The sequence below is a fragment of the Garra rufa genome, chromosome 12 (assembly GCF_049309525.1).
Source record: "Garra rufa chromosome 12, GarRuf1.0, whole genome shotgun sequence".
In the NCBI taxonomy this organism is placed as follows: domain Eukaryota; kingdom Metazoa; phylum Chordata; class Actinopteri; order Cypriniformes; family Cyprinidae; genus Garra; species Garra rufa.
Window position 1 is genome coordinate 25,223,537 of NC_133372.1, and position 24,925 is coordinate 25,248,461.

General features: G+C 38.7%; 1 protein-coding gene across 1 annotated transcript in view; it reads right to left on the reverse strand.

Moving 5' to 3' along the window:
• Nucleotides 1-60: 60 nt before the first annotated feature.
• Nucleotides 61-24,925, reverse strand: part of dipk1ab (divergent protein kinase domain 1Ab) — a 45,130-nt gene continuing 20,265 nt past the window's right edge. Inside the window, 4 exon segments of the mRNA XM_073851251.1 lie at nucleotides 61-2,517; nucleotides 12,191-12,367; nucleotides 14,097-14,204; nucleotides 17,086-17,220. Coding sequence (XP_073707352.1) covers nucleotides 1,705-2,517; nucleotides 12,191-12,367; nucleotides 14,097-14,204; nucleotides 17,086-17,220 — 1,233 coding nt within the window. The 3' untranslated portion in view covers nucleotides 61-1,704.

Consider the following 24,925-nt stretch of genomic DNA (forward strand, 5'->3'; position numbering starts at 1 on the left):
GCAAAATCCACTATACTTCAATCATCACTGTACTTTGAATGAATAAACCAGAAACACAGGCAGATTTGAAGTTCAAAATATTTTTTAAATGTTGTAAAGGGCCCTGAGTCCTAACTTAGATATAAGGGTATTGGTGTATATACCAATGCATTCAAAACCAAGATGCACACACTTGACATTAACTGAAAATGGCCTAAAAATAAACATTTACATTTATGCATACATCTTGCCTCTTTAAAAACACAATTAAAATACTTTTGTTTGTGGCAGTTTTACTTGAATTGAGAAAATTGATTGACAGTATAATCGTTCTAACCTATTGTGTTGAGTAACTGTTCAGTCCGGAAATTATAATTCATGCATGTAATTTTCAGATCCTTTGTAGCTAAACTGGATAGAGGATAGAAGCGTTCTGAAATCTGAATTGTGTATCTTCTGCACACTAGAGCAGGGGTTTTCAATTTCTGATGCCAAGTCATTTCTAAATTATCCCTGTCAAAATGACATTTGTTTTTTAATTTATAAAGAATGGAATGTTCTCACTGTTCTAAAGCTAATTGTTAAATTATATGAACAGTATTTACTTTGTATTAGGTTTAGAACCACTTTGTCTATGTACTATTAATAATATGTATATAATATTAAAACAAAAGCCAGATTTAAAAACTGGGATATCAGTAAAATAAAATTAATTTCAAAATCATTTTTGACCAATCTTTAGAAAGCATAAAAAACTAAAAATTACATGTAAAAAATGTTTAAAATTGTTAAACTTATTTCTTAATTTAAAGAGGCAGTTCAACCAAAAATCGAAAAATTCTGCTATTATTTACTCACCCTCATGTTGTTCCAAACCCTTAAGACGTTCGTTCATCTTCGGAACACAAATATAGATATTTTTGATCAAATCTGAGTGCTTTCTGACATCAATGCAACAACCGTGTTCAAGGCCTAGAAAGGTAGTAAGGACATTGATGGTTCAACCTTTTTTTTTAATGAAGCTACGAGCTTCTCTTCTGTGTCAGTCTTCAACATGTGTTCACAGCTGCTTTGCACAAAAATTATTCTTGTTGCTTTATAAAACTGTGGTTGAACCACTGATGTCACATGGACTATTTTAACAATGTCCTTACTAATTTTCTGGACCTTGAACGTGTCAGTTGTGTTGCTGTCCTTGCAGGGTCGGAAAGCTGTCGAATTTCAGCAAAAATATCTTAATTTGTGTTCCGAAGAAGAACGAAGATCATACAGGTTTTAATTTTGGATGAACTATGTTTTTAAGTTATCTTAGACTGCCCTAAAAAAACATTTTGTAAAAAACTATTTCATTGTCAAATCAGGGTCCTCGGTCTCAGTTTGAAAACCTCTGGACTAGACACAGTTTGATTGTCTCAGGTTCCTGAACAAGAATCCGCAAGAAGAACTAAAATTTGGCATTTTCTCTTGGCAGTGGAGGACATGCATTAGCAGAGGCAGTATCTCTCTGCAGCCGAAGCTTTTATAATTTGGGATTGAGTCAAGACTGGGTAATGAAACAAAACAAGATGCCACTAAGGCTATATTGACAGTACTTTGCAAATGCGGGCCAAAAATAAAAATACGTAATTATGCTAGGCAAATCATGGGTGGTCCGATATCAGCCAGCCAGTCTTGTTAATATCTTTTGTGTTCTGTATATAAGAACAATAACTTAGCTATATATCATTATGAGTCCTTTGTGTGAGATATCTTCTTCCAAAGCAGAGTTTTGAGGTTGTTGAGAATCAAGGAATGTTCCATTTCCATCTGTTCGCTGGCGCCTTTGAGAGCAATGCAGGCGTACAACTGTTTCTCAAGTTCGTCTTTAATGTCTGATGGTGCGCCATATAGGAGATAGTCCTTCAGTGTGCTACATACTTTAGCCAGATTGGGCTGTGTGACCTCCGTAGTGCAGCGATGTTTAGTGAGATCACAGGAAGTGAGGCAATCCCGTCCGTACATACAGTCACTATCCTCTTCACACCGCCTTTCACGCATCACTTCCTGAAAAGCAGCTTCGGGGACAATACGCCTTGCGTCTACCACCTTTATATCGTGGCGTTCTGTATAACCAAACCCTGTGGCGCTTACATCGCACATGAGGAAACTTCCAAATGTGCCGTGGAAGACGTCCTCAACAAGCTCAAATAGACCGATGCCTATCTTAGCCTTGCGAGGCCAGGATGGAGCAGCCCACTGGTCGATGCTTCGCCGTAGGCTAGCTGGAATCCACAGCTCTACCAACCATGGTAGGCTGACGCCATAGAGTGGTACATAAGGCACCTTCTCCATTACATACAAGTCCCCACAGAAGCCCAGCAGTCTGGGAGTGTGCTCTCGTTCCTGCAGAACAATGGATAGCAGGAATTCGTTTACCTGCAGTAAAGCCCAAGCCGAATGTGCTTCTGACAGGGAGATCTGGCCATCCTTGTTGCTGTCTGCAACTCCAAGCACAAGGGTCACCAAATTGGCTAAGTTGGCTTGGTCTCCTACTTTTGCCTGCAAGGAAAAAGTGCAATAGTAATGAGGATTAGTTCGCTCAAGAATGAACATTTCCTGATAATTTACTCACTCCTGTGTCATCCAAGATGTTCATGTCTTTGTTTCCTCAGTCGAGAAGAAATTAAGGTTTTTGAGGAAAACATTCCAGGATTTTTCTCCATATAGTGGACTAGTGTCACGATACTGGAATTTCTAACTTCGATACGATACCTTGAAAAATATCGATATTCGATACTATTTTCGATACCACAGAGAAAAAAAAAACTGCCACAATATTAAGGGGATAAATTTATTTTTTAATTTAAAGATAAATATAACATATAATAAGTCTAGAACATGACAATGAGGTACAGTATATGCATATGTACACTGCTACACCCCTGTTCAGCTTCTTAGCTTCATTTGAGTTTGCTTCATACTTTCTTAGCTGTTTTTCTTTTTAGACCACACTTTTAAAATTAACTGAACTATCTAACTAATCTCAGAACTTAAGTTAATGGTAAAAGATATTTGTTAACATTAGTTTACATGACTAAACAATGAAAAATACTTCCAAAACATTTATTAATCTCAGTTAAAGGTTAATTTAAAGTCCCCTTAAATCAAAATTAAAGTTTTTTGGCTTTTAGTATGAATATATTAGCTTTAAGATTATCTATAAAACAACGACAAAATTCGCATTTACAAGATATGGGCATTCAAAACTTACAGTCTCGTCACCTCCGCCAAAATAAATCAGCGTTTTTGATGATATCACCATGCACTTCAGCTTTCTCATCAACGTTCTGTCCAATCAAATGCTCTCTAGAGTCCGTAGTGTCCCGCCCCCTACACAGAGATGCAGTAACACGGAGCAGATCATATGTGCGATCGGCATGTATTAAAATACACAGCCTCAGCATGATTATGATCACTATTTTGTTTTAGCAAGAGTTTCATACTGAATCTGTGGGGTAATTTATTAGTCTGTGGCAGTCATAAGCTTACAAATGCGGCTTTACCGAGCTCAACGGCTCTGGCCCTAGCAGATATAAATGGAACGCTATTGGCTATTCAAAATAAGTGGGCGGGGCTGGGCGATATGTTTTGGTTTCAGTTAAAAGTATGTCACCACATAGAATAACGCTGCGTGTTTCAAGTAAGCGGCAACCTCCCGCTCTCTCTATTGAAACACGGAAGTGGCTTAAACTGCAATTCATCGACTGGCCGCAAAAGGGAGTCAGTCCCATAGACGCTCCATGTTAAAATGCCCAACTTTACAGCAGAAAAAAAATGTTTACAGCCTGGTTCAAAAAGTGGTTTTAGACTATATAGATAATTTCGCCCTTCATGTCAACTGTGAGGGGGGTGAATTTTTTTTCAACTCATCCGTTTAAGTTATATTAAGCCGTAAAGTTCTGCATAATTAAGGGCGTGGCCACTTGAGTGACAGGGGGATTGCCGCTGCTCTCACCACTGTCACGCTAGGTGGGCGTGGTTTCAGCACCCAGCTCCACCCACATCCCTCCTCTTTGTCCATTTTCGATTATCCGGGAGTGACGCGCGATGACGCAATTCCAAGATGGCGACGGCGAATCCCGCCCACTATAGGCTTCAAAATCGCTCTTCAGAAACCTACGGATGACGTCACGGACACTACGTCCATATTTTTTTACAGTCTATGGTTTCAAGGCACCTCAGTGGACCTTTAAACTATCATTTACTAATACATGAACTAATTAAAATCTAAAGTTCTATCTGTTAATATTTTTATTGGACCAGAACTAACATGATCCATTGTATTTGTATTACCTACTGTTATCAAAGTTTAAAATTTAAGTGAATAAGTGGGGATAAGTGAATTTCAGCCCTCAGGCGTGGACAGGACGACAGCGCGTAAGTGAGTACTTAAATGCTGTAGAGTTTAAATAGGCGGTTGTTACATTTGTTGCTGCTAGAGAATCACGTCCTTGTTTTCTAAACTATTTGATTAATTCGTTTCTATTTGATTCAGTTGTTGCTAGACTTCATTTATTCGTTTCTGTTTAATTGTTTTCCTGGTGATTTCGTTGTAAATTGTAGTTTTGATTGCTCTCATTCGGCCAAGGGAAGCTTTTGTTTGTGAGATCGCTCCCTTCCTGAGCGCGCTTAAAGTGCAAAGGGTGTTAGTTTTTCGTTTCGGTCTGACCCATTTGCGCACCATCCATTTGGGATTGAGTCAGCCCAGGGGGCGTCCCCAGCTGCTATCACCTAAATATTGATTGGTGGTGTATTTAACTGTGTTGTATCAGCTGACGCTGAAGCGTCAGCGGAAGCGTTCAGCCTCCTCGCGTGAAGACCGACAAGAGTAAAGACTTGCGACTTTTCCTGCGCGACTTATCCGAGCAACGACACTGACAACGCACTTGAGTACTCCTTTCCTTTTTCTCACTCTTCTTTCTGTCCTTCTCTATCATGTGTTTCCAAATCATTCCGGTGCTCTCTACACACCGCACTAACATCACACGCACACGTCGACGCAATCTCTCTAACCTGCGTCCTATAAACACCTCTTCCACTGAACCCTTCTCTTTCACGGTTGGACTTTGGAACTGTCAATCAGCCGTCAACAAAGCTGACTTCATTTCGGCATTTTCTTTGCAATCTGGCCTGAGCATCCTAGGTTTGACTGAGACCTGGATACGTCCAGAAGACTCTGTAACCCCAGCCGCTCTATCTAATAAATTCTCCTTCTCTCACACCCCTCGTCAGACTGGAAGGGGTGGGGGTACGGGACTTCTGATTTCCAACAACTGGAAATACTCAACCCATTCTCCTCTATGCAATTATAACTCATTTGAATCTCATACAATCACTATAACATCTCCTATCAAACTCCATGTTGTGGTCATTTACCGCCCTCCTAGTCAACTTGGCATCTTCTTAGAAGAGCTGGATGGGCTGCTATCCTCTTTTCCAGAAGATGGAAGCCCACTTCTAGTCTTTGGAGATTTTAACATTCATCTGGACAAACCATATGCTGCAGACTTCCATTCACTCCTTGCTTCATTTGACCTAAAACGCACTACCACTGCATACACTCATAAATCCGGCAACCAACTTGATCTCATTTACACACGAAATTGTACTTCAGACGACATTGTGGTCAAACCCCTACACATCTCTGACCACTTCTTCATTACACTAAACCTACATCTTGCTACTTGTGCACCCCCATCCCCCCTACCTGTTACTTTTAGAAGAAACCTACGCTCTCTCTCACCCTCCCATCTTTCTTCCTCAATATCCTCCTCTCTTCCCTCTCCTACCCACTTCACATCCCTGGATACTAATGCAGCAACTGACACGTTATGTTCCACTCTTACTTCTTGCCTAGATGATATATGCCCTCTCTCCTCCAGGCCAGCACGGGCTGCTCCTTCCAACCCTTGGCTATCCGATGTTCTTCGTGAGCATCGGTCCAAACTTAGGGCAGCTGAGAGAAAATGGCACAAATCTAAGGATCCATCTGACTTTAGTATGTATCAGTCTCTGCTTTCATCCTTCTCTACCCAAGTCCATACTGCCAAATCTTCATACTTCCACAACAAGATCAACAATGCTCCGGACACACGCAACCTTTTCAAAACTTTTAATTCACTGCTCTGTCCCCCTCCACCACCTCCCACCACTTCTATAACAGCTGAAGATTTTGCCACATTTTTACAGACAAAACTACATCTATCAGTAATAAGTTCTCAGCTCCACATATACAGGAACTAAAACTGACCACACCCATGGCTGAAACTCCCCTCTTCTCCTTCCATCCCCATTCTGAGGCAGAAGTAACCAAACTTCTCCTCTCCAGCCATCCGACAACATGTCCTTTAGACCCCATCCCCTCACACCTTATCCAAGCAATCTCCCCTACAATCCTACCAGCGCTCACACACATCATCAACACATCTCTTCTCACAGGCACTTTCCCCACTACATTTAAGCAGGCCCGGGTAACCCCACTGCTCAAAAAACCTACACTTAACACTTCACTTATAGACAACTATAGACCTGTCTCTCTCCTTCCGTTCATAGCAAAAACATTGGAACGAGCTGTTTTCAACCAGCTATCTTTATTTCTCGCACAGAACAACCTATTGGATGCTAACCAGTCAGGGTTCAGGAGTGGCCATTCAACTGAGACGGCACTACTGTCTGTCACTGAAGCCTTGCGGATTGCAAAAGCTGATTCCAAATCATCAGTACTCATCTTGCTGGACCTATCTGCAGCATTTGACACGGTAAATCACCAGATTCTTCTGTCTACCCTCTCATCGTTGGGCATCACAGGGACTTCACTTCGCTGGTTCAAATCCTATCTCTCTGGCAGGTCTTTCAGAGTGACCTGGGGAGGGGAGGTTTCCAAAACTCATCAACTGGTCACTGGGGTCCCTCAGGGATCAGTTCTTGGACCCCTCCTCTTCTCCATATATACCACATCTCTGGGCCCCATCATACAGGCACATGGCTTTTCCTACCATTGCTATGCTGATGACACACAGCTCTATCTTTCTTTCAAACCAGATGATCCATCAGTAGCTGCAAGGATCTCTGGCTGCCTGGCGGATATCTCTGCATGGATGAAGGAACACCATCTTCAGCTCAATCTAGCTAAAACTGAGCTCCTTGTCTTTCCTACCACTCCAACTTTACAACATGACTTCTCCATCCAGTTAGGTTCATCAACAATTACCCCATCGACTTCAGCCAGAAATCTTGGTGTAATCTTTGATGACCAATTGACTTTTAAAGACCACATAGCTAAAACTGCTCGATCCTGCAGGTTTGCATTGCACAACATCAGAAAGATCAGGCCCTTCCTAACAGAGCATGCTGCACAACTCCTCGTACAGGCCCTGGTCATTTCCAGGCTGGACTACTGCAATGCTCTTTTAGCTGGTCTTCCAGCATGTACAATCAGGCCTCTACAAATGATTCAGAATGCAGCAGCACGGCTCGTCTTCAATGAGCCCAACAAGGCCCATGTCACACCTCTCTTCATATCCCTGCACTGGCTACCGGTTACGGCTTGCATCAAATTCAAATTCACTTTCCAAAACATTCTCCTTCAACGTCCCTGCCTGGTGGAATGATCTTCCCATCCCCATCCGGAACGCAGACTCCATTACTGTCTTCAAGCGACTGCTGAAAACCCATCTTTTTCGACACTGACTCAATTAAAAAAAAAAAAAAATTATTTTCCTCTCTTTCCTGATCTTCCCTTTCTAGCCCGTACTCATCTAACAACGCCTGTCATATGGTATTTTTGAGCACTTCCTATGTTGATCTGCCTCCTTAGGATGAATCACTTGTTGTATTCCCAATTGTAAGTCGCTTTGGATAAAAGCGTCTACTAAATGAATAAATGTAAATGTAAATGTAAAATTTACTGTAACAAATGCATTGCTCATCTTAATGCCGAATTTATAATCACCGATCCATGCAAGCAAACATGCGTGCATCACACGCGAAAACAAGGCTCTGGATAGACATTAAGACAAATTGCAGAATTTAAGTATTGATTTTTTTTTTTTAAATAAAGTTAAAAAAGCGCAGTTAATTTACATTTGACCGCAGTTAAAGTATTTACTCGTCTAAGATTCCTCAATCAGATTATATTAACGAACTACGGTAAAAAACGGGACAACACTCATATCAGCAACAATAATAGGCAATCTTATTTAATGATTCAGTAATGTTAAAATGAGAACAGTTACCAACCTCTCGAAATTCTTTATATAGATCCGGGTGTCTGTCTTTCAGGTGCTTTGCGAAATTAGTGGTGTTAGCGCCTTTTGTTAGCACTGCTCTGTAGCAACTCTTATATATTGGCTTGCTTGTGTACTTCGGCTTTCCATGTTCATTTGCTTCATATCCGAAATATTTCCAGATAGCACTCCTGCTGTGTTCTTTATCAAACAAAGCCGGTCGCGGGGGCGCCGCACTCGCCTTTCTATTCGCTTCACTTGAATGAGACGAGACAGGCACTGCGGTCACACGCCTTTGTGGAGAAGTGAAAGTGACAGCTCGGCTAGTATCGATACTTCGGGAAATTAGTATTGGTACCGTTCAGATATTTCAGTATCGATATTTATCGAAATATCGATATTTTTGACAACACTATAGTGGACTTTAATGGGGATTAAAGGGGTTATCGGAGACCCATTTTCCAGAAAATTATATGCTTTTTAGGGTCTTAATGAGAGGTCTATAACATACTTTGGTTAAAATTTCACTCTGTTTAAAAAACACTCTTTTTACTTTGTCAAAATCAGCCCTTTTTAGAGCGAGCTATTCTGTTGCATGTTCCTTTAAATGCTTATGAACTCTGCCCGCCTCTCTGCTGTGGGATGACAAGCTGTAATGTTTACTTTAGCTGCATTTAGCTGCGAAACTTGCTAACTAGCACATTATTAAGAAAGGCCATTTGCAAAGATGCATAAAAACCTTTATACCGACTTCTGCTGTGGGTGAAGCTGCATCAGGAATGATTTGCACGAAGATAGACGCATATGTAGATCGGGATCAGCGCTTTCCTTTCAACAACCCTCTGCATCTTCAGCGGCTCAGATGTTGGGAGTAAATGACGACTGCTATGTTCATTATTACATCCAACAACAGAACACCTCAATCGCTCAATCAGAGACATTCTTGTCTTCCCCTGCACCTGAGTCCACACAATGGTGATCGGACTCAGACTGTTTCAGCTCGGTGAGGGCGGGTCTAAGGTAAGGCGCTCATGTCAATCAACTATCGTGGGAGCGGCCTCTGTTGGTGTGTCGTCACAAGAAGCAAGAAGCTGAGAATGACCTGATTTTAAAAAGAGGATATATCTTTAAAAAAAAAAAAAAAACACTGGGTGGATTTTTTTCTTTGTAGGGTGGCTGTGTACACAAACTGCCAACACACATTAATGTTCAAACAACATGTAAAAGTGAGTTTTGCATCCGATGACCGTTTTAAAGGGTTGAAGGTCCAAATTGCAGTTTCAATCCAGCTTCAAAGGACTCTACATGATCCCAGTCAAGGAATAAGGGTCATATCTATCGAAACGATCTGTCTTTTTCTTTTAAAACTTTAAATTTTTATACTTTTTAACCACAAATGTTTGTCTTGCACTAGCTCTGCGACCAAGGGAATTATCACACTTAGTTGGTCAAATAATACATTTGGTCCTGGTCCGCTTAGCGTTCACACTGGCATTTTTGACAGCGAACCTAAAGATACCGCACCTAAAGGCATAGTGATATGTTTACAACCTGATTGGTCAGGTTGAATGATGTATATTTTGTGACTGAACTCGCCGAACACTTCAAACTAAAAAAAAATGCTTTGGACTTAATGTGGCTCACTGACATCAAAGCTCCATGTTTGCCCTATGCTCCTTTTGTTTTGGATACACCGCTTGTTCCCTTCATGAAATCATGTCACATATCGTTGCATCTTGGCATTACGTCCTGTTTTTGGTTTGTTTAGAAGTATTTGGTCCTTGTTGCGTTCATATTTCATTCAAACCGCACCAGGACCCATTTTTTTAGCAGTATCGGTCCGCTTGTTTGGTGCGCATCAGGGTTCGGATGGCAGCTTTCACACTTACTCAAATGAACCACACTAACAGAGCAATCGCACCAGAGTTCGTTTTAATTGAACCGAACATGGCAAGTGTGAACACACCCCAAGACTTCACGCATTACAGTAACATTGGAAAGATTACGCGTGACGTAGGTGGAAGTACCAACCCAGTGTTTACAAATGGATTGGCAAAGAAATTCAAACTCCTTCTACAAAAAAGGTGAAACAACGATGTCGGGCAATTTTGAAGTTTTTCGCCCTACACTACCTTTTTGAACCAAAGTACACTGACGAAGACCTAACCATGTGTGACCTTTCCAACGTGCGTTAAGTCATAGATGTGCATTGCAGAGTTAGTGCAAGATGAGCATTTTTGGTTAAAAAGTATAGATTTTTTATTTTTTATTTTTTTTTTTTAGAAAATGGCAGATGGTTTTACTGGAAAAGACTCTTATTCCTCAGCTGAGATCATGTAGAGCCCTTTGAAGCTGTATTGAAACTGTAATTTGGACCCATTGGACCCTCCACTATATGGAGAAAAATCCTTGAATGTTTTTCTCAAAAACCTTAATTTCTTTTTGACTGAAGAAAGAAAGACATGAGCATCTTCAATGACATTAGGGTGAGTAATTTATCAGAAAATGTTTATTCTGGACTGAACTAATCGTTGTCTGGAAGAGAGGCTATAAAAAATCACTTTATTCAGATGTTTTTAAAAGTATATTATGTTAAAACAGTAGCAAATGCATTTGGGGCATTCCTAGGATTCGATTAAAGTTTTAACCTGAATTATACATTTTTTTAGCTACATATTCATTTTCCAAATACCCTACATAATTAGTCACATGTCAAAAAAATCATATTTTCCCACCTCTGGCATTAGCGATCTTTTATTATTTTCATTTATTTATTTATTTTTTTTTTTTTTTCAAATTGAGACACCTTTTTTCTCAACCCTGTAATGGACAAAATGGAATTGGTTTAAAAAGAATTTTACACAGAACTTGTTATAAAACAAACATCTATATACTGCTCACGTGTCCCTGATAACAATTTAAAAATAACAAATGTAACATTTATCATATTTTTCACATTTTTACAGAACTGAAGCTAAATATACACTAAATATGGTCTCTTTATTTTGTAAAAAAAAATATAGATTTTTAATCTACTGTAGAAGTTTAACTAAAATCACAATTTTATTGTTTTAGTCCTTAACATGTCAGATAGTAATCAATCAGCAAGAAATGGTTTCATTCTGAATTGTCTTCCCTATATTTTTCCAAAAATTTTAATGTAACAAGGTGTGACAGGGTTGAAGTCTGTAACACATTTGAAGGGATACATTGCCTTCAATTTTAATTTTTGCTTTTGTTTTTCTCTCATATTGTCCCCTTATCTCTTCTTATTTCAACATATGTGCATGCCCAACACTGTCTTTGTGGGTGCAGTTTCTGATGTAGGATGCTTGTCAAAGTTTAAGTGGACATATTACATCTAAAAAGCCTATTTATAACAAAAATATCTCTCATGATTTCTCATGATTTTGGTAAGTATATATGCTGAAACCAAGACATATGGGTATATATATAAATATGAGAATTTATGATGGGATTGAGTAGACCATATATGGCAGCAATAAAACGTATACTGTATATACTTATGGATTAAAATAAAATGTGGAAAAAGAATAATTTTCCATCTTAATTTTATGTGACGAGGTTGAGTAAAGCTTGACAGTTTTCTCCCTGACTATAAAATAATAATAAAAAGTATGATACTACTAACCATTTTCTCCACCACTATTAAAGAGACCTGAATTTTGTTTTTTTCTGGTAAATAATGTCACATATGAGCAGAGTCTAAATTATTATGGGTGTAGAATAGTTAGTTTAATGGGGTTAAGTTCAACTTAAGTCTAGTAGTTTTTTAGAAAAATATTCTTCACAAGAAAAGAACACAAATAATGCTAACATTATTGCCCAAATTCTTTAAAATATTGCTGAAATATTACCGAATCCCAGAAAGGATCCATATTTGTTAAAATTAATAATGTATTTCAATACAGCATGGGATTTGAGACCTTAAGATGGCTGAAGACCATCTCTTTGAACTTCTCCATTGATGTCCCTTTGGTTGGCCTGTTAAAGGAGGCGGATTCTTTTCGGGGCTCCAGTTCTACACCCAGATCGTAAGGAGGGTCCTCCTCCATCTGGCACTTTATGATTCCTTCCATATCCCCCCAACTGCCAGAATATACCTAAACAGAAAGAAAGTGGATGGATTTTATCCATCCTTACTCTCACGCTACAGTCGTGGCCAAAAGTTTTGAGAATTACATAAATATTGGATATTGGAAATGTTGCTGCTTAAGTTTTCATAATAGCAATTTGCATATACTCCAGAATGTTATGAAGAGTGATCAGATGAATTGCATAGTCCTTCTTTGCCATGAAAATTAACTTAATCCCGAAAAAAACTTTTCACTGCATTTCATTGCTGTCATTAAAGGACCTGCTGAGATCATTTCAGTAATCGTCTTGTTAACTCAGGTGAGAATGTTGACGAACACAAGGCTGGAGATCATTATGTCAGGCTGATTGGGTTAGAATGGCAGACTTGACATGTTAAAAGGAGGGTGATGCTTGAAATCATTGTTCTTCCATTGTTAACCATGGTGACCTGCAAAGAAACGCGTGCAGCCGTCATTGCGTTGCATAAAAATGGCTTCACAGGCAAGGATATTGTGGCTACTAAGATTGCACCTAAATCAACAATTTATAGGATCATCAAGAACTTCAAGGAAAGAGGTTCAGTTCTTGTTAGGAAGGCTTCTGGGCGTCCAAGAAAGTCCAGCAAGCGCCAGGATCGTCTCCTAAAGAGGATTCAGCTGCGGGATCGGAGTGCCACCAGTGCAGAGCTTGCTCAGGAATGGCAGCAGGCAGGTGTGAGCGCATCTGCCCACACAGTGAGGCCAAGACTTTTGGAAGATGGCCTGGTGTCAAGAACGGCAGCAAAGAAGCCACTTCTCTCCAAAAAAAAAAAACATCAGGGACAGATTGATCTTCTTCAAAAAGTTTGGCGAATGGACTGCTGAGGACTGGGGCAAAGTCATATTCTCCGATGAAGCCTCTTTCCGATTGTTTAGGGCATCTGGAAAAAGGCTTGTCCGGAGAAGAAAAGGTGAGCGCTACCATCAGTCCTGTGTCATGCCAACAGTAAAGCATCCTGAGACCATTCATGTGTGGGGTTGCTTCTCATCCAAGGGAGTGGGCTCACTCACAATTTTGCCCAAAAACACAGCCATGAATAAAGAATGGTACCAAAACACCCTCCAACAGCAACTTCTTCCAATAATCCAACAACAAGAACAAGAACAAGAACAATGCATTTTCCAGCACGATGGAGCACCGTGCCATAAGGCAAAAGTGATAACTAAGTGGCTCGTGGACCAAAACATTGAAATTTTGGGTCCATGGCCTGGAAACTCCCCAGATCTTAATCCCATTGAGAACTTGTGGTCAATCTTCAAGAGGCGGGTGGACAAACAAAAACCCACTAATTCTGACAAACTCCAAGAAGTGATTATGAAAGAATGGGTTGCTATCAGTCAGGATTTGGCCCAGAAGTTGATTGAGAGCATGCCCAGTCGAATTGCAGAGGTCCTGAACAAGAAGGGCCAACACTGCAAATACTGACTCTTTGCATAAATGTCATGTAATTGTCGATAAAAGCCTTTGAAACGCATGAAGTGCTTGTAATTATATTTCAGTACATCACAGAAACAACTGAAACAAAGATCTAAAAGCAGTTTGTGAAAACTAATATTTGTGTCATTCTCAAAACTTTTGGCCATGACTGTACTGTGCATGCCAAAAATGTGTAGACCTAGATAACAGTGAATAACAACTAAATAAATAATTTTTCGAAAGATCAGACAAGAATTACAGTGTCATATTACGGAGCAACCACAATCTGTTGTGTCTGACCTGATTGCTGGGTTTGGCAGAGAGACACTTTCCCAAGTAAAGAGTGTCCTTCTCACACAAGCTGTTGCAGGCTGAACCATCGATCACCCCCTTCTGAAATTTATCGCACTGGAAAGACATAGAAAAACACATACGTCAGAATCTATGCTGCATTATTTATTTTATTCCATGACACAGTACTCCCCAATGATTGCCTGATCCATTTCTTTAGTCAGTGACTCTTATGTAATAACTCTCCTCTAGATGGCTCCCTTTAGTAAATAATGTTTGCAAAAGGCATCCAACAGCTGTTAGAGGTGCACCAAGTCATTTTTCCCTCTTTATTGAACATATATGCACAGCTTTGCAGCAGCATCAAAATTTTGTGCCATAGAGTTCAGTAAATACTTAAAGGGAAAGCTTACTCAAAAATTAAAATTCCATCATTAATTTTCTTTGTTCATCTTAGGGACACAAATTAAGATATTTTTGATGAAATCTGTGAGTTTTCTAACCCTGCAGTGGAAATATCATGTTCAAGGCCTGAAAGGTAGTAAGGACATCATTAAAATAGTCTATGTGACATCAGTGGTTCAAAAAGGATACAAAAATAAATTTTGTGTGCAAAGTAAAAAAAAAAAAAAGAATTAAACATTTTTAAAAGTAAAGGTTCTTTATTGCTATTTATGGTTCTATGAAGAACCATCACCATCCAGTTTTGGAACCTTTCATTTTTAAGAGTGAGAAAAGCATGGTTCTTTTCAGAACTGTTTAGCGAAAGGTAAAATGACTAAAATACCTAAAATGGTTTCTCAAATGGTTCTACATCTTCATGAAGAACCTTTAATATTCCTGGCATCTTACCATTACACAAAAGGTTATTTAGGTTTTTAAAATGTTCTTCACACTAAGAAAGTAGTGGTTCTTCTAAGGCATTGCTGTAAAAACCCACTTTTGGAATCTTCATTTTGAAGAATGTAGGAAAAACATGGTTCTTTTAAAGGGTTAGTTCACCCAAAAATTAAATTTAGCCCATTATTTACTCACCCTCAAGGCATCCTAGGTGTATATGACTTCCTTCTTGCAGACGAATCCAATCGAAGATATATAAAAAATTGTTCTGGCTCCTTCATGCTTTACAATGGCAATGGGCGTGTGTTTCTTTTCACCAGTCCATAACAACTCCAATAAAGCGCATCCATCCATAATAAAAAGTACTCCACACGGCACCAGGTGGGTGAATAGAGGCTTCTTGTAGTGAATTGATGTGTTTTTGTAAGAAAAATCTCCATATTTATAACTTAATAATCTCTTTAATCTAGCTTGTGCTAACTGTTGTACAAGGAAGCTTTTCCGGGCAGGATGTATGCCTAGCACATATGCCTGTGAGTCTTGCGAAAACCAATGTTTGTTTACAGGAGCAAAGGAAGCAAAGCTTCCTTACTTTAGAAAAGTAAAACCAGTCTCCTCTCGGCTTATATTGAAATCCTCCAACATTTTTGTTTTGTTTTGCTTTCTCTACTGCGCGTCTGTATTCGTCACTTCTGATCGGTGGATTCAAAATGCATACATCCTACGTCATCCACCCGGAACAGCTTCTGTGTACAATAGTTAGCGCAAGCTTAAAACTTACATGGATATTTTTCTTACAAAGCTATATAGAATACTTTTATGATGGATGGATGCGCTTTATTGGACTTGTTTTGGACTATTGAAAATAAACACATGCCCATTGCCATTATAAAGCTTGGAAGAGCCAGAACAATTTTTAATATAACTCTGATTGCATTCATCTGAAAGAAGGAAGTCATATACACCTAGGTGTCAGCATTTTGTCCTGTTCTGTTCTGTTTTCCTAGTGTTTTTTCCCCCCATATTTCCCATGCTTTTGGTTTAGTCCGTGTTGTCCCCTTTGGTTTTGTTTCCTTTTGGTTCAGTCATGCCCATATTTGTACTTCCCCCTCGTTATCTTGTTATCTGGTTTGTAACCACGCCCTGTCCTCTGTGTATTTAAGTCTGTGTCTGTTCACTCCCTTCTGTCCGTCAATGATTGTTACTTCATGTTTCTGTTTTCCTGGATTTCTGTTTATTTCGTTTAATAAAGTGTTTTCTTTTATAATTCCGTTTCTCCCGGCATCTCCTTTAAATCACCACCAGCTCATTTGTGACACTAGGATGCTTTGAGGGTGAGTAAATAATGGGCTAATTTTTATTTTTGGGTGAACTAACCCTTTAAGAATTGTTAAGTGAAAGGTTCTATGGGGAATCTAAAATGGTTTCCTAATGGTCCTCCATCTATGGTTCCATGAAGATGCTTTAATGTAAATGTAATCTTACCATTCCACAAAAGGTTCTTTAGATTATTAAAATGTTCTCTACACTAACCTCAAATGACCAAAGAGAACCACCATTTTAGTTTGAAGAAGCAAAAATAGTTCTTTTATAGAACTGCAGTAAAACCCCTCTTTTTTAAACTTTATTTTTAAAAGTGAACAATTTATTCTCTTCTGTCTCAGTCTTCGACACGCATTCACAAAAGTACCATGACACATGAATGTGCATTCCTCTGATGTAAACAAGGTGCAGTGCATCTAGGTTCTACGCCAGAATGCCGGCTCCTGCATCAGCAGCACCACAAACATGTGTGGTATTGTCATGAATGGGCATCAAAGACTAACATGGAAGAAAAGAAATTCTTAAATAAAGTCATTGTTTGTTTTCTTTACACACAAAAAGTATTTTAATAAATTACGGTTGAACCACTGATGTCACATGGACTATTTTATCGATGTCCTTACTACCTTTCTGGACCTTGAACATGGTAGTACCGTTGCTGACTACGCAGGGTCAGAAAGCTCTCGGATTTCATCGAAAATATCTTAATTTGTGTTTCGAAAATGAACAAAGGTCTTACGGGTTTGAAACAACATGAGGGTGAGTAATTAATGACAGAATTGTCATTTTGCTTGAAATATCCCTTCAAAATGGAAGCAAAGAACTGGAAACTCACGATTGAGTTCTTGCACTCATGTCCACGGCACAGCTCGGTGTATGAAGAGTATTCCACGTAAACCACCCAGCTTCCCACGAAAACAGCCAACCAGGAAAAAAACAGGTACTTCATGTGTAGGTAGGAGAACCGGGCCTGTGCACAAACAAAGAGAAACAATGTAACCATGCAAAAATGCTGTCCTGTAACAAAAAATATCCAAATGTAATCTTTCTTCTTTTTTATCTTATCTTTCTTTTTTACATGTGCTGAACACTTGGACTGTTTTTGACTATCTGGTGAAGGTTCGATTTCAGTAAAAGGCGGTATTGAAGATGCTTGTGTGCTGATTATAAGCCGATACAGTTTGCTGGTGGTTCCTCTGCAATGGTAGCGATAAGGAGGTAGGACTTCTAAAAACCAGATGAAAAGAACATAGCTCAGTGAAAAGACATTTTAAAAATCCAGTTTTAAGCTCCACATTTTTGTATTTTTGTGCACAAAAAGTATTCTCGTAGCGGTTGAACCACTGATCACATGGACCATTTTAATGATGTCCTTACTACATTTTTGTGCCTTTACAGTGTTAGGACCCTTGCTGTCTATGGAAGGGTCAGAGACATCTCAGATTTTATCAGAAATGTCTTACATTGTGTTCCGAAGATCAAGATGAATGAATGTCTGAAACATAAGGGTGATTTTCATTTTTGAGTGAACTAAATCTTTAGTTACTTGCAGAACTGAACAATATCATTTATTTCATTTATTTAACCATGAGGTACTAAACCCAGGGAAATCCTATCATCTTTTATTCATGTGTGACCTTTTAAAGCTCAGAACAGTGGGAAACTATCTTCTTGACAGCCACACAGGATGCGTTATCCACTATAAATAGCCTACTCACTTCAACCGCTGAGGGCACTTCATGAAATATCACTTTCTCTTGATTTCTAGAAACAACAGAGGTCAGAATTTATCACACACTTATGATGCAACAGGCATTTTTTTCCAAATCCACACCACTTTCTAAAAGTCTTATAAGGTCAATTTTCTTTTTCCTGTGGGCAGAACTTGCTTTTGCCATGAGAAGCAATGACGTCTAATGCATGTTACACCTTCATCTTCAAAATAATCGCAAACATTTGAGAGAAAGATTTACTGTCAGGACTTAGAAAGAGATTTCAAATGAGGAGCTGGAGTCAAAGCACGCCTGAAACTACAAGCAAACGTTTGAGTGAGCGGGGCAGCACACAGCCAGCTAATTTCAGCACCACCGCGGCCCTCAGTGGTCTGACATTTCCTTATCTGCAAAATCTGAGCTGACAGAACTTCTCCTCCGGCATGAGGAGGAGGAGGAGGAGGAACGGGACTCGTAGCTGAGTGTGATAGCCTGCAGTAGCTCCATGGGAAACATGGTAGATCTGGTGTCTGCTGTTTTGTGTTTTAGGAGGCACTCTGTGTGTAGCAGTTGTTTGCTGAGTGCTTTACCACCTGTATACAGAGTTTGTTTAAGCTGATCGTCATGCAAACACATTCACCAAGAGCAACAGGAGCAAAAACTAAGGAAGAGGAGGGCAGTACATGGTAACATGACAAATAAAAAACAATGTCTCCAGTAGCAGAGCTGATCTATGTATAAATAAATATAATGACATAATAAAAAATGTTTAATTCACCAAATTGAAGTATCATCTAAATCAGATAAGTATGAAAGTACAATGAAGGCATTGAGGTGACGTAAAATATGGTGTAAAAGTGATCATATGTGATTCTTATTTGGTTGGAACTGGAAAACACACATTGTTTGTCAGTGCAAACCAAACCTCAGAGGAACAGTTTGCTGAACTTTGCACGGCTCAGTGCAAACTGCTATACTGCTTGCAAAATTTATAAGAAATGCTAAATTATTAATTACAACGATTGCAGCTATGCATCTCTGTATTAATGTAGCTAGTGTTTAACTATTGTGTATACGATAAGAATAACCTTGGCATTGTTGGCAATATAATTATGAAGTAGAGTTTGGTCACATGATATTCTAAATGAGGACAGAAAGTACAGATGTTGCAACATTTAAACCTTTTTTTTTCAGTGAATTCATTCGTAATTTATTCTGTGCTTGAGTGTAAATGATGTCAACCTTGCTAAAAACTGTGATTCAATCTTGTGTAAACATTTGTATTGGAGCAATAAATCATCATTTTAAAATTGCCAAGAATTGCATTAGCTGATAACTGTGCTGACTGACGTAAAACATTACACCCTGTTTGTGTGTGTCTTGGTCTAAGCATATTTTCTGTTATAAATATACAGTGGCTTGCAGAAGTATTCATACCCCTTCATTGTTTTCACATTGTGTTTTGTTGCAGCATCATGTTAAACTGCTTTAAATTAGTTTTTCCCCACATCAATTTACACTCCATACACCATAATAATGACAAAGCAAAAAAACTGATTTGCAAATTTTACAAATTTATTAAAAATAAAACACTGAGATAAGTACATTGCAGAAGTATTCATACCCTTAACTCAGTACACAGTTGAAGCACCTTTACAGCCTCAAGTCTTTTTGGGTATGATCAAGCTTTGCACATCAGCATTTGGCAATTATCTGCCATTCTTTGCAACACCTTTTCACCTCTCAAGCTCTGTCAGCTTGGATGGGGGCTGGCAGACATTTTCTAGAGTCCTAGTTGTTCCAGTCGTCTTCCATTATGGATAATGGAGGCTACATGCTTCTGTGAACCTTCAATGCAGCAGATTTTTTTCTGAACTCTTCCCTAGATCATTGCCTTAACGCAAGTCTGTCACTGAGCTCTACAGGCAGTTATCTTGACCTCAGGACTTGGTTTTTGCTCTGATATGCATTTTCAGCTGTTAGACCTTTTCTGAGAGGTGTGTGCCTTTCTAAATCAGACTCATTCAAATGAATTTGCCACAGTTTAACTCCACTCGAAGTGTAGTAACATCTAGAAGCAATATGAATGCTCCTGAGCTAAATTTCAAGTGTCCCAGAAAAGGGTATGAATACTTATGCAACGGGATCTTTTCAGTTTTTTTATTTTTAATGCATTTGCACAAATGTTAAAAACCTATTTTTTGCTTTGCCATTATAAAATAGGGAGTGTAGATTAATGTGGGAAAAAAGTAATTTAAAGTAGTTTAACATAAGGCAGCAACATAACAAAATGTGAAAAAAAATTAAGGGGTATGAATAATTTCACAAGGCACTGTATTAGTGCTGTCAATCGATGTAAAAATTAAATTATTCATTAACTGACCATTTTTTTTCTAAAATTAATTGCAAATAATCCCACCTAACATTAAAGTTTTTAAATATACTTTTATATTATGGTAATTACAAATTCAATCTTCAAACTAATGTAGAAACAACATAAAGACAGTATATTTTTAATATTTTTAAAGAGACTTTTAACAATGTAACCACTGACTGTAGCCATTTAACATTACAGTATATTTGAGAGCTATCAATTTTAATATTTAATTTAAGTGAACTTAAAACAATCTTCATATAAACCCATTATTTACCCAACCTGATCTCATGACTAAAACATACCTGTGGGAAACTTTATCACAAGATGCAAAATATGTACCGCCTCTGAATGGCACTAATTCTGAATTCGTTTTTTCCCCCGGAACAGATGAACATACATATGGTACGTTGTATGTGACGTTGATTTTCTACATCATCGCAGTTCTGACTTGAAATGTTCGCTGAGAGTCGCTATAACGCTAATGCTCTGTGACACTACAGCTAAACCTACTCGATAGTATGAACAAAAGCAAATGTGATGTAAAAACACAATTGCAGGCATGCCTTTTTTGATCTCTCATCTTTTAGCTCTTTCATCATGAGTCATATTTTTTTACAGGATTTGTACCCAAGAATTCCACATCCAAAGTCCAATTCTGTGCCGGCTAAGCTACCGAGCAAGTTTTTTACTTTTGGAAAGCGAAACAAATGGAGCTGTAATTATAACTGTGTATGAAAACGATTACAAATGCTTGCTGTTTTGCCACCTCTAGTGTTCATTCCTGTTGGAAACCGCCACAAGACGCTGGGTTTAATTTAGCTTTATCTGCGTATGTTTTTTTGACTCTCACAGCCATGGATCCCATTGACTGACATTATATGACTGACAGACTGCAACGCTTTGAGTTAAAAATCTTTGTTTGTGTTCTGCTGAAGAAACAAAGTCACCTACTTTTTGGATGCCCTGGGGGTAAGCAGACTACCTTCAAATTTTAATTTTTGGCTGAACTATCCCTTTAAAGCCACAAAAATGCTGTTTAACTGGAAAAATGTATTGCCTGCGTTAACGCACTAATTTTGACAGCACTAAAATTAGTGACCCTGGACCGCAAAAACAGTCTTAAGCAGCAGCATATATTTGTAGCAACAGCCAAAAATACACTGTAGAGGTAATTTTTTTTCTTTTATGCCAAAAATCATTAGGATATTAAATAAAGATCATGTTCCATTAATATATTTTGTACATTTCCTACTGTAAATATATCAAAACTTAATTTTTGATTAGTAATATGCATAGCTAATAACTTTATTTGGACAACTTTAATTTTCTTAATATTTAGATTTTTTTTTTACACCCTCAGATTCTAGATTTTCAAATAGTTGTATCTCAGACAAATATTGCGCTATCCTAACAAACCATACGTCAATGTAATATAAAGCTAAATGAACTACAACATATACATACTGCATTTATTTATTTATAAATGTTATAGAGAGAGAGATTGTAGTGATTGGATGTAACACAGGCATACAGTTGATGGTAATATATTGTTGTTATGGTCCCATTTGCCCTTCAATCTTTAATTGCTCTAGAGTGAATGATCTCATACCATATCAATAATAGTTGCCAATTATGCGTACAGCAAGAGCTTAGCTGACAAATAACAGACCTGATGGAGCCTCTTCTCTCTCTTAATGATGATGAGACATGAGTTGGACAGTGATGGACTTTCTTTTTCTTCTTCAGTCTATTTGGCTTATGGCACAGTATCAGCTCTCCAGTTTCTCTCATGCTCTGACGTTTTATCTCAGAAAACATCCAAATTTCTAACTGACAGTAAGCCTCTTTTAATCAGCCTCTTTCATGGTACAAGCCTGAGTAAGATTTAATCTGTACTCTATTTTGATAAAGCAAATCCAGTTATTTTCAGAGCCTGGAGAAGTACAAACACCAATATCCTACCCCGAGCTGATCTAAACCAATAACCAAAATGCCAATAATGTAAAGTAGATTGATTTCTAGCCCCAACCGGTTGGACTAGACCTCAATCTCTCAACTGCCCCTCCAGTTTCCAATATAAAATTTGGTCAGGTCCAGAGAGCCCAATGTGCCTACAGTCAGCACAACTGAGATGATACATGTGTTTTTTCCTACACATTTTAAAATGAGGTTCTTAGTCACCCTATCATTGGTCTCATCTGTTAGTTTGTCTCTAATTTAATCTGATCTCTCTCTCTCTTTGTCTCTTTCTTCAGTGGCTCCCCTAATGACAGGCCATCACTCCCTCTCTGCTACAGGCACTCAGTGAGATGCAATTCTGCCATTTCCATCTGAGAATCCATCTTACTCTATTCTTTAAATCTCATGCCCTTCAGGGTCTCTCCCTCCTCACCACCGTCTCAAACTCACTGCCTCGCTAAACCAGGATGACAGGCGTTAGAGAGTTGTGGCAGGCCAGCGTCCTGTACAGCCTTTCATACCTCGCAAGGCCCAGAGGAGCTGTCGCCATGGCAATGGGCTGACAGAATGCTCAGTTTTGTAGGCTGCGTCTCTCTGAGCCCAAAGTCAAGGTTTGGGAGAAGAGGTTCATTCATCAAACCTAAATCAGTTTTCTGCTTTCACAGTCTCTCGTCATTGAATTCCTCCCACTGCCATCCTCTACTTCTTATTTGGATGATGTCTGTTGGCTTAAAACTTTACCAATCTGATTCCTAAACCATATGTGACACTGGACCACAAAACCAATCACAAGTGTCAATTTTTTTAAATTGACACGTCATCTGAAAGCTGAATAAATAAGCTTTCCATTGATGTATGGTTTGTTAGGACACTATTTGGCAGAGATACAACTAAAATCTGGAATCTGAGTTGTCCAAATGAAGTTGTTAGCAATGCATATTACTAAAATGGTTAGCAGACAAAAACATTAACATTTTAATATCAGGGTGATGGCAAGGAGACCATCGCTAAAGATGAATGGGCAAAAATACCAGTGGAGACATGCAAAAAGCTGGTCAGCAATTATAGGAAGCGTTTGATTGCTGTAATAGCTAACAAAGGCTTTTCTATTGATTATTGAGAAGGGTATGAATAATTTTGGACAAGCCACTTTTTGTTCAAATGTAAATAAAAGATGAGTAATAATTTTTTCCACAATGATGCCTCTTGTACATCATCTTATTACCTTCTAGGAGACCTCTGTGTCATTTCTAATAAAAAAAAAACTTGCTGCTTGAATAAAAGTAACTTTAAGTCACAATTTGCCAGGGGTATGAATAATTTCAGGCTTGACTGTATGTTCATAAAATACAATTCATCTACAAAAGACACCATTTCCTTACAATGACCCATTTCTCTCCAGCACGATTCACAAAACTAAGCTGCAGCTGCGTGTAATTAGTTTAATGTCTGCAGTTAGCACTATGCGTTTTTCTGATTTTCTCACGTTCATTATGTTTTCACATTTGTAACAGTAAACGGCGAATATACTCATATCTTGTATAATGAGAAAGGAGATAAAGACTTTTCAAAGATAACAAGAGCGGAGATGATCAAATCAGTCAGTCCACAAACATTATTAATCCGATCAAGTCTTATCTTCCAGGAATACATAACCTCGTTGCTACGAAAAACACACATTATCCATAACCCCCTGAAAAACTTGGTAAACTGTAGCCGAAATCAAGTTAAACAGTTCATTGTTTTCAACAAGACAACCCAAGCAGCAACGCTCTGCTTCTTGTGTATCAAGCAGTAGCTCATATATCAAACAGAGGGAGTTTGACATCAATAGCATTATAGTTTGCCACTCTGGATGACGGGTCTCCCTCTTGTGACAGGAAGTGTTTCCATGGCAGCACTTTGAATTAACAGAGGATCGCAGTGTCAGAAATCTCTCATCGTTTAGTACACTGAGATCATGCTGGTCAGGGGACACGTGTCTGTATGTGTCAAACAGTATTTGGATGCTCTGCTGCTGTGAAGTCACAGACGATGTGGCAGAGACAGTGTGAAAAATTCGGCAGCGGCCCCCACATCACTCTCAGCTCTCAGCCCGACTGAAGACTGCGTGGAATTTCAATGACAAGACAGAGCGAAAAGTCCACAACATGAGCCTTTTATGGGGGAGTAGATAAGACAGAGGTAGAAGTGCGATTTGATTTTTTTAGTTTTTACAGACTTTATTATCCATGTACGGAGGATGAGAGCCACATTAGGACCAATGCACTTAATTAGATATTTCATTCAGTACTTTGGAGTGCTCTGTCAGCTCCTCTTATAATTACGGGCTTTAAGGACATGGTTCTGTCTGTCGGCACTTTGAGGTGAACTCTCTTTAACTGGCGTTCTGAGCTAAGAGTCTTAATTAGGTCGCTATTGATGATGTGTTAGCGAGACATCATCATGGAAATGGGTCAATGGCAAATAAGAGTGTCCCGGTTAAAAAAAAAGAAAAATCTTTCCTGGAAATGTACTTTTTGTATTCATGTTTTGTTACAATTTAAAGACTTGATGCATAAGTGTACACATCAGAAACTTTTCAGAAAAGTTTTTAACTTTACATATTTGTAGATTGGCACCATATG